The sequence below is a fragment of the Oreochromis niloticus genome, linkage group LG9 (genome assembly GCF_001858045.2).
Source record: "Oreochromis niloticus isolate F11D_XX linkage group LG9, O_niloticus_UMD_NMBU, whole genome shotgun sequence".
Lineage (NCBI taxonomy): Eukaryota > Metazoa > Chordata > Actinopteri > Cichliformes > Cichlidae > Oreochromis > Oreochromis niloticus.
In genome coordinates this window covers 13,982,188-13,992,774 of record NC_031974.2, presented here as the reverse complement: position 1 = coordinate 13,992,774, position 10,587 = coordinate 13,982,188, and the positions used below count along the sequence as shown (strand labels likewise).

The 10,587-nt window shown below is 38.7% G+C and overlaps 1 protein-coding gene across 2 annotated transcripts in view; it reads left to right on the top strand.

The window, feature by feature from the left end:
* The first annotated feature begins 1,146 nt into the window (after positions 1 to 1,146).
* tmx3b (thioredoxin related transmembrane protein 3b) overlaps positions 1,147 to 10,587 on the top strand; it is a 34,746-nt gene continuing 25,305 nt past the window's right edge. For both annotated transcript variants that reach the window (XM_005449019.4, XM_005449018.4), the window contains exons 1-9: positions 1,147 to 1,303; positions 1,569 to 1,626; positions 2,331 to 2,370; positions 5,360 to 5,483; positions 5,997 to 6,042; positions 8,834 to 8,914; positions 9,364 to 9,463; positions 9,662 to 9,739; positions 10,024 to 10,090. In XM_005449019.4, the coding sequence (XP_005449076.1) occupies positions 1,270 to 1,303; positions 1,569 to 1,626; positions 2,331 to 2,370; positions 5,360 to 5,483; positions 5,997 to 6,042; positions 8,834 to 8,914; positions 9,364 to 9,463; positions 9,662 to 9,739; positions 10,024 to 10,090 (628 nt within the window). In that variant the 5' untranslated portion in view covers positions 1,147 to 1,269. The remainder of the gene's footprint in view (positions 1,304 to 1,568; positions 1,627 to 2,330; positions 2,371 to 5,359; positions 5,484 to 5,996; positions 6,043 to 8,833; positions 8,915 to 9,363; positions 9,464 to 9,661; positions 9,740 to 10,023; positions 10,091 to 10,587) is intronic.

The window sequence follows — 10,587 nt, the reverse complement described above, 5'->3', positions numbered from 1 at the left end:
AGGGTCATAGAACGGCAGACGTAGACTGCGGGTAACTTGAGAAGCAAGGCAGCTGCAATCAGTAGTGTTAGATATGAGATTCAGAGGCATTCAGTGATAAGTGCACAATACTCATCCACAAACTCAAAGAAGTGAAGAATATTTGCTTGGAAAATCATGATTTGTAAATATGAATATCAGAAGCAAATATTCCAAGTCGCTGGAGCCATCTTGGAGGCAGTGCACAAATTTGGACGCCAATCACTGGCATATGTTTTGGGTATGTTCAAATTATGGTGAAAATTTTCTCTTATTCTGAGTAAAATATTGAGATGCAACACTCCCTGTACTGCAAAAGCCTTTCTTCTCTGTCTTTTTAAAGATTAAAATATTGTGTTAAACAAAAGAAAAAAAAAGAATGTGTATAAATCAATGTGATTGTTTGGTAGTATTTTAATGTTTATGTATTTAAGATACTACTAAAAACAAACAAAAAAAAGTGAAGACAGAGAGCTGTATCGTAATATTGATGATATTTATTGTATATTACCACTTTATTCTATGAAAGTACACAGGCATTGAGGTGCTTGGCCCGCTGCCCGTTATCTTAGAGCGACACCTGATGGTGGGAACAGGTAGCCATCATCAGTGTCGCTTCTTCAAAACTCAGTACAGTTAAAAGGTTGCTGATTTTAAAAAAGGAGGGAAACTGTAAAATAAGAAACAGCAACCGGATGAAATAAATAAATAATTACAGCAACCAGGCCCCCCGTAAAAAACAAATAAACAGAAAGACCAACATCAGTACCTTGTGTTGTTTTCATTAGATGATCTTTCTTAGTCTATTTAACTGTGGAGAAATGTTCAATCAACGGAATGTAAAAATGAAAAACTAAATTGAACATAACACAATATTCATTAATTATTTGTCTTTGTTTTTCAATTTAAAATTAATCACCTCTGTTTATTAGGACGACCTGCATCACAAACCTTGACTTGCAGTTTCGTCATTACAGTATAAATACTTATATTTATGCATGTGTGTGCATTCATAAAGTGGTAATAATAGACAGTAAACATGGCGTAAACGTCGATGAAAATCTTCTGTAAAAAATGTAGTAAGTGGTGCAAAATAAAAGATTAAAATACAATTTAAGCAAAATTAAACTACAAAAAAACAAAAAACAAAAAAAAGCTTAAGGAGGAACTGTTTCGTTTGGTAACCCGGCGCATGCGCGGAGGGAGGTCGATTTAGCGGTTGTTTCCTGCTTGCTGTTTCCACTCGAAGCAATGGCAGAAGTAAAAGCTTCCCTGGCTTGTGGAGGTATGTTCAGCTTTTGTATTTCCTGTATGAATAACAGTGGACCACACACGCTATCCCAGCATCACTTTAAAGGCCCCTTACAGCTGCCGTTGGTGAAAATGCGGCTCAAACTGAAGCACAGTTAGCCGGAGGGGCGACAGCTTTAGCTGGTGATGCTTCAGTCATGAGGTTTAATGCTGGGGAGGAAAAGAAACCCTAAAGCTGTAAAGCTTCACATTGAGACAAACAGCTTGTCTGATTTCAGTGCTTTCTTTTACCGTCACAGTTATAGCGGCTTTCCTGAGTTCAGCGGTGCTTGCATTTGTTGAAGACCTAGATGACACGTAAGTGATGCACTACTATGTGCTTTTCCTCCCTCACTGATTCACCAATTCAGCTTCCTGCTACGGCAACTTCCGAGTTTAGAAATCATGCTCCGTGTGGATGCAAAGTGGCTCACTGCTCCTACTTCCTGTACTTTAGCAATGCTCTAAACCCTGTATGGTAAAAAGTGCCCACATTGCAGTGGTTGCATTAGCAGAAAAAAAATACATGGTGGTGATCCTGATTTCCTCTCTTTCTAGTTGCACAGTGCTTTATTTTTTTTAATTGGATGCCTGTGGTGAAAAGTCTCTGTAGATGATCTCTCTTGTGTGTAATAAGCCTGTCTTTGTATTGGAACGTTTTTCATCATTTTGCCGATGATAATTTAAACATTAGCTCATCAATGGGCAAAGAATAGTCTGCACGCCATAGGCTTTAATTGATTTTTTCAGCTCCCCAGATGTCAGCAGTTTAAATGTGAGAATATGATTCTTACGTTAAATATGACTTTGGATTGCTGTGGGGACCAAAGAAGACACTTTAAGAGATTTACCCATATGGTTTACTCACAGTCTTTTGTGGTATTTCATTTGATTTTAATGATCACAACAGGTGCAGTGATTATTCATTAATTTTAATGTGCTTTATTTGATTGACAGATTCTTGTAATTTCTGTCTAGTCTCAGCTGAATGGTTACAACTATGTTTTTTCTCTTTTCCATAGATTTAAAGACACCAGAGTGAATGACGTCTGGCTGGTTGATGTGAGTTTGACATTATGGACCCACACAAACACACACTCTAATCTGGGTCCTTTGAGCTATGGTTTACTTCATATCCAGCACGCCACTGTCTGAATCATCCCTTGCGGAAGCAATGGGAGTCAGGGTGGGATGTCATAAGGGAGGGGGTCATGCAAACAGTCCCCTGTGATTAGTGAATGAGAAGTCATGCATGCACGGCAAAGCCGGGGGCTCTGAGAGCTTTAAAGCAGGGTTTGTGTCGACACCCAGAGTAGCAAAAGTTGCTTTTGCTGCGCGTTATGGGCTGCGTGGTGAATTCTGACATTAGTTTTATTTTTGTGTTGTTTTCTTATACTGATGAAATTGTTAGATTTTGTGTAATTTGTGCAAACTAAGCTCCTAAAAAAGAAATTCAAACAAACCAGACAATCACTGGAGCAAAAGGCTTCTACGTAAAATTAGTGAACAAGTTCTGCTTAACACTGAATCTATGTCTTTTACTGCCATACTGTTTTGTAATCCTTTTGGCTTGCGGTGGTGAAAGACCACTGTAACTGTTGCCCATGGTCACATGTTAGGTTAGCCATTAAATCAACAATAAAGCACCAATGTGTATAGTGCAGGAGAAATTTGGTGTAACCGAAAAAGCCATAAAATTAACTTGTACAAAAGAGCAGATACAAACCAGTGTTTTAAGTATACAAAAAATTTTAACCACTTACATAAGACATGTAATAGTCACACATATAATATAATAGACTTATAATAACGTTTCAATAGAGATGATGATTAAAAAACAGACAAAAACCAAACACTAAATGAGACCAGACAAAACAATCCTTTAATACACTACTTTTTGCTATGCATGAATTCAGACATACTTACGTCCACTGATGAAGACAACCACGGTGTGTCATGCCGGCTTCATAACTGCCTAACTTGTAAAATGCAATGGTACCGCAAATGGCCCTTTGGTTATAGTGATGATTAAGAGCATGGGGAATCATGCTTTCTCATGCTACTATCTCACCTCTGTGTGAAGATCCTTCTGTGGTGGTGGAGTAAGACGTGACGTGCAACCTTTAGTGGGTTGTTTTGTTCTTATGAACATGTCGTCATTTTGTGCATGCCTGTCTGTTAAACCCTACATTTAGTGCTGCCAGAGTGCTCTGGAATGACGGTCTGGCACTTTTTCCTCCAAGTGAGGAAATGGAATACAATCTGACTTAAAGTCAGTCATTGCTGAAGTGTATTTCATGCAAAAGATTAAATGGTCAAAAGCTAACATCACTTAACACTGACAACATAAATATCACAGTTTTCTCCTTCATTCACATGAACTCATCAGTTTCATCTTAGAGTACCTGTCTTTTAGTTATCCTAAATGGCCTTTTATTCTTTTTGTTTAGTAAGCATAGTGTATCATGTTAGTATTTTATTTTCTCTTGTCCCGTGAAACTTACTTCATTACGTTATGTCTGTGTAGGTTCTCAGTTGTCCACGTCATGGTAGCTTCAGGAGCTTGACAAAAGAAGTCCAGTGGCCTTCTTTTCAAGCTCTTAAGACTTCGTTACATTGTTCACATAAACTCAACCTTTCCTCAATCAATTAAATTAAAAGTCCTGTACTGTTGCATATATTTTGCTGTGACATATTTTTATAAATGTGCTGAAAACATTACAACTTTTATTTTGAAGACATATGCGTACAGGATTATCTGTGGATACTTCAGTGTATTGATACTTCATTAACCCTTGATGTATTATAAATCTTGCCAGTAAGGCAGATATTAAAAAAGAGAGAGAGAGTTTAACATTTGATTATAGTCTCCCTTAGAGGTAGCTAATGTGTCGTCATGGCAAAAAGAAAGTTAGACCTTTGTCAGTTCTACATTTAATAAAAGTAATGTTTCCTTACCAAGTCTTAAAATTTGGTAATTATAACCTTAGATGGACAGCAGCACGTGACATATCACACAGTGTCATTATCAAAAAATCATGAAAATGCAGAAGCAGTTTGTGGAAAAATTAAGTACAGCCCAGTGTCTACTGAGTTACTAGCTTGTAGAACGACTAGCCATACTTCAGCCTGTTAACTAATGTTAACTTTAAGATCTAACATGCTAACCAAGGCCTGTAGAGTCTGAGATGCTCTGGGGTTGTTGCGTTTTTCTGAGGGTGAACTTGCCGCGGTGTCCACTTCTGGCAAGATTAACAGTTGTCTTGAATTTTCCATGTTCTCACTGTAGAATGATGCACTTTTAATTATTTGGAAATGGTGATATAACCTCTCCAACACTGAAGGACAGCAGCTTTTGCTTCTCTAAGAACAGTTGGACACTGCATTGCAGATGTCGTTCCTTCCTGGTAAACAAGTGTCAGTGCTCCAGACGGGAAAAACTTCTGTTTCTATGGCAGTGGTCACATTTGCTAATGACCAGTGCATTTGATTAGTAAAAGCAGGGCGTGCCTTCTTTTTACCACAACTCTGCCTTTGTTGTGCCCCAGTAGTAAAGGCACCGTTATTGTGACATCATGAAGTTCAGACTTCTGCAATGTAGAAAATATGAAAATGTCCTAGCGCCGGTTCCAAACCCAGATAAATGGGAGGGATGCATCAGGAAGGACAGCCGACGTAAAATCTGTGTCAAATCAAACATGCAGATCCATCCTATGTGGTGAACCTTTGGGAAATAAAGGACCAGCTGAAAGCATCTTCTCTTTTCTCTGTTTTGTGAAAACAGGATGACATGACTACAGTTCTTGAACCACTATTTCAAGCTTAGCTTAAAAGTAAAGAACTACAATTTTTCTTCCTCTTTTATCTGCTGTTAATTACGAATAATGCTTTAACTCAGCTGTGGTGTGTTTGTCCATTCAACAATGGGGTGAATCTTGACAGCGCAATATTAAGGTTGCTATTAATATAGTTTATGATTATATGAAAGACTTCACAGTAGGTTGGACATGATCTAAAGAATGCTTTCTTTTATTCCTGTGGTCTCTTTCAGTTCTATGCTCCGTGGTGCGGCTACTGTAAAAAACTAGAGCCAATATGGCACGAGGTGGGAGCTGAGCTGAAGAGCTCAGGGTCGCCGGTTCGTGTGGGAAAGATGGATGCTACGGCTTACTCTGGTGAGTAAATCATGTAGCAGTTTAATGTTTTCCCCTGGAGCTTGCGTGCCCCCAGGTGATTACTTCATGTGCTAGAGACAACATTTCTCTGTAATGGACCATGTTGGTCAACATCATGATGCTTTCAATATAAACTTTAGAGTATTAATACCGGTTATTGTGACATTTTTGCAATATGTAGCGATGTTGATACAGCAATATTACAAGTGTGTTAGAGTAAAAATTATACTGCTACAAATGCAACAGTTCTGTGTCTTATTAAGCAGCTGCTAACTGCAAGATTAATCTATGGACACGTATTCTCCAGCCACAGCCAAGCGTATTTCTTTTTGTAATGCTTCAGAGAGATATTCTTAATTTTTACAGTGAGATTAAATTAGGAGAGCATGTGAATCCTTTAAGAAGATTACAAGAGGGTATTAAATCTTTCAAAGAGAGAGACGTCTTTCAACATGCGGAGATTAGGCTTTTCAAAAAAAGCAAGTATGATTTGCATTGTTTTCTGTGTTGCAGGAATGGCATCAGAGTTTGGTGTTCGCGGTTACCCCACAATAAAACTGTAAGTACCACTCTTTAGTTTGGTATAGATGCAAAATGAAGTTTAATGATTTGAATATATCCCACACTCATTAAAGACTTTATGGGAAGTAATACCAAGCAGTTTTTTAAAAACAAGTTATTATACTTGAGCACTTAAAAAAAAGTCATATACTATTAAAAGATTAATTAAATTTTAACACAATATTTAATTATTCCAATAAAATTGTTTTGCAGGTAACACTGTCTTTGTGAAGCTTTTACTTTCACTATTTTATCAGAGAAGCGTTTTTTTCACCAACATGTAGTAATTTTGGACTGTAATTTGTTATGTGGCTGTTGCATTATTTATATTTTATGCTCTAGCTATTGCTTTAGCCACCCCACCCCCACCGTAACCTCCTGTATCTAAGTGTACCTGCGTGTATTTTGTGTCATTATCAAGATGCTTTTTCCCTTGTTGCTTGGCCTTTGGAGATGCCCTTAGATAAATTATTCAAGAGGGAATAAGGTGTTGTTGCTTTCTCCTTAAGGCATAACCAAGTAACAAAGTCAGTTCACACATTTTGAAAAAAAATTATATTAGTTTGGCACTTCAGAGTGCTGTTAATTACACATTTCTTGTGGGAAAATTGTGCAAAACTCCCATTAGTCATTAGAATTAGCAATAGCTTCTTGATTTCACTCGTGTGCTTTTCTTACAGTGTACCTGTGGAACTACAAATGCAGTTGTCCAAATGTTTTAACGTATACTTTCCATTTAATTTATTTCAAATCATTTCTTAAAATTCAAGTGACATTTTTTTTTTTAATAAAATGAATGAATTTAGGTAGAAACCAGCTGCTTAACGGCAGGGCTCATGTTGACATGAGATAAATGATCTTCCAACTTAGCAGAGTTCCCTCCATTTATATGAAGCTGAATCATTTATCAGCACACTAACATAATGGGCTCCCCATTTAGTTTCATCAAGCTCATTTGGGAAAGTGCCACAAGATCACTGCAGGGTTCATAACATTAAACCAAGCAAGTGATGAAACATCCATCGAAGAACACGAGATACCTCCCTTGGTGACAGAAGGAGACTTGATTTAGAGTTCTGTTTCCCCCTGAGTTCATTAAGCCCCGTGGGCTGATGCAACCTTAGCAATCCTTAATGCATTTTGCTTGTTGTAAGAGCTCGACTCGAGCAGTTTTCTCGGCTGGAACTCAATTAGGTAAAGTCATTTGTCTTTTTTCCCTATTGGAGGTGTAATGATTTAGATTAAGTTGACCTTTGCGGTGAACAGGGTATCCTGGTAGGTGCTGTTTCACCAGAACATGCTGTTTGTAAGACAGGTTGTTGTTTTTAAGTTCAGATGTTGGTCACAGACTTTTAAGGTGAGATAATATGCTTTTTATTGTTAAAGGCATGCATTTCATATGTAAAGGTATGATGTTCATATAAAACTTGGGCAGAGTTTCAAAATTATGATGTAAATGTCTGTAAAAGAAAGGCTTAATATGGCACTAAATTCTAGTTTTTCAATTTTTTTCTTTTCACATCATATACCACATATCCTATATTCTACGTATAACATATGTGACACCTATAACATGAAAGGGAATAGGTGGATTTATAAAACTGCTTGTTGCGATGGTTTCTCAAAAATTGCTAACCCCTGGGAACTTACAACAGCTGTCTCCATAGTTTACAAAATATGATTTAAAACCCAGATAACATCAAAACACCCAGTGATGGGCTGGTTTCGTCAATGACAGAGGTCAGAGGAGAACTGCTAGATTGGTTAAAGTGACTGCAACTGTAATGAGCATGGTTGCTTCGCAGATCAGTATCTCAGTATGCGTAACACGCAGAAACTTGTTTGGCCAGACCGAATCAGGCTCTACTCCTTGTGACTCACCAAAACTGAAGTGTGGAAAAACATGTCTTGGTACGATGACTTTAGATTTCTACTGCAATGCGCAGATGGTAGGGTCACGATTTGGCATGAACGCTATGAATCTGTGGAACCATCCAGCTGCCTTGTGTCAACGCTTCAGGCTGGGGTAGTGGTAAAATTGCGTGGGGATTGCTTTTTCCTGGCGCATATTAAGGCCCTTAATACCAGCTGAACATCATTCGAATGCCACTGCCCAGCCGAGTATTGTTGCTGACCATGTGCATCTCTTGGTAGCCACTGCCAGCAGGGTAAGGCACCATTTCACAAAGCACACATGATCTGAAGCCGGTTCCATCGACATGCCAGCGGGTTTTGTATGTTCCATTCGCCTCGGCTCTCGACCAAAACCCCCTTTGGGATGAGGTTGAAAGGGAGAGCCGTACAGCCAGCAATTCTGTAGCATCGTGTACTGGTTTTATATGAACATGGTAAACGATCTGTAAGGAATGTTTCCAATATTATACTGAATCTATGCCACCAATTAATTTAGGAGTTTTTAAGTGGGCAAAGGTGGGTCCAACACTACATTAGAAAAGTATACTAATAAATTGGCACCTGCTATATAAAATGAGGAAGAGCCAGTAGAAGAAAAAAAAATATTTGTGTTGCTTAAACAGCAAAAAGAATCTACTCTAAAATGTCAAAAGAATGGTCCAATCAGAAAATTAGTTCGACGTACACCTCTTGTATAATGTTCTTTCTCACACAAATCCTGAATACACGACTGCCAAGCAGTTAATTTCCCTTTTATTCAGTTTCATATAAATATGTAAGCGGTGTCATTCTGTTGGCACAAAACAGTGAAAGGTGTTGAATGGGTTTTTCAATGAAATATTCAGTCTTTCACTATTTTTTCTTATTATTTTCAGGTTAAAGGGTGATCTTGCCTACAATTACAAGGGACCAAGGACAAAAGATGATATTGTAGAGTTTGCCAACAGGGTGGCAGGGTAAGTTACAGGCTTCAAGCAACACTTGGAAATCAACATGAGGAGAAACTGAGAGCCGAGGAGAACTTCCCTTATTTCACAGGAAGACATGCCAAGCTAAATGAAAAGCATCTAAGGCAGCTTATCAACCCAGGCCATATTTGTTTCATAGCTCAATGGATTTCTGCCTCTGATGCTCCACTTTAAACCACTGTATCAAGTGAGCCTGACAGATTTCTCCCCTCCTTGAGGGAAATCAAACTAGATCCGTGACAGAGGGGCTGATCAAAAGCTTGGCTCAGAGACGGGTTGAGGACTGCAGTGGTTATTTGAACCGCCACTGGGTGGTGCCAGCAGCACAGAAACCAAGATTAGGACGTTACACATCACTGTTGTACTCTGTGAGGTTTAAATACTTATCAGAATGAACTCCTGTCTATGTTTTTTTTGTTTGGTTTTTATTCCATCAGACCAGCCGTCCGAGCCCTTCCCAGCAAGCAGATGTTTGAGCACATGATGAAACGGCACGATGTGCTTTTTGTGTATGTTGGTGGGGATTCTCCTCTCAAAGTAAGCAACATACATCAATACACTTTCATTCTTTTATTCTTTAGCAACCACACAAAAGTCTGTATGATAGGGGCAATGCTATGCTGCAACATTGACATAATATAAGAAAGAATTTAATTCTATGCAATACCTTGAAGTGATAATTTACAATCTTTGAATACCGAAAACCTTCTTTTGCTTCTTTTTTTGCTATTGCAGGAGAAATACAACGACGCTGCCTCTGAGCTCATCGTCTATACTTACTTCTTCTCTGCTTCAGAGGAAGCCTTGCCAGAGGTAATGCTTTGAATAGGCGATCATCTTTTGTCTTTAGAAAGTATTAAATAATTAATTTCACAAAGATACACTCACAAACATGTCATTAATGCACTTGGGAATGACACATGCAGTTATATTTTCCTAGTTTGAAATAATGTATTTAGATTCTATGAGCATGTCTCTTGCTCTGGGATTGCACACGTTACGAGCTCTGATGTTTTTTCCCAGTACAAAGAGTTTTTCACATATTTTATATGATTTATGGATCTTTGTCTAAAGTGGTATTTTTGTGTTTTCAACAGTCAGTATCTTTGCCAGAGCTTCCTGCTGTCGTAGTCTTTAAAGATGGAGGCTACTTTACCTATGATGGTAAGTATTTTATTTTTTTAGGCTTTGTCCACTACTGTTGTCTTGTTTTCTTCAATTGGTTTAGTTTAATAGCTTAACTAGAGGGCAGTAGGGTGCCATGCTGTCTCCTGCTCCCGCCTGCTATTCCCTCCTCCTTCTCGCCTCTCATATAAACTGTGTAACCAGAGCTGTCTTCTTGTAGTTTTCCCGTTCCTGCCGCTGCTCTTTCATCCTCACCGCACTGAGTTATGGTGTGCCTGGCCCATCATAAAGCACCCCAGGCTCTGCCCACTATTGTGTGTGTGGTTAGGCCAGTGATGTTGTGGTGGTTTGTCTCTGGGCGGACGTACATAGCAGGCCAGGGTGGATGAACTGGCTTGAGTGGGCGTGCAAGACCGCAGATTCGACCAAAGAAGAGCGCAGAGCTGGTAGTGTGTATACAGTCAAAGCCAAGAGGTGAATCACTGCATCAGCCATCAAGTCAAAGCAGACAAAAAAAAAATCACATTTGCGATGCG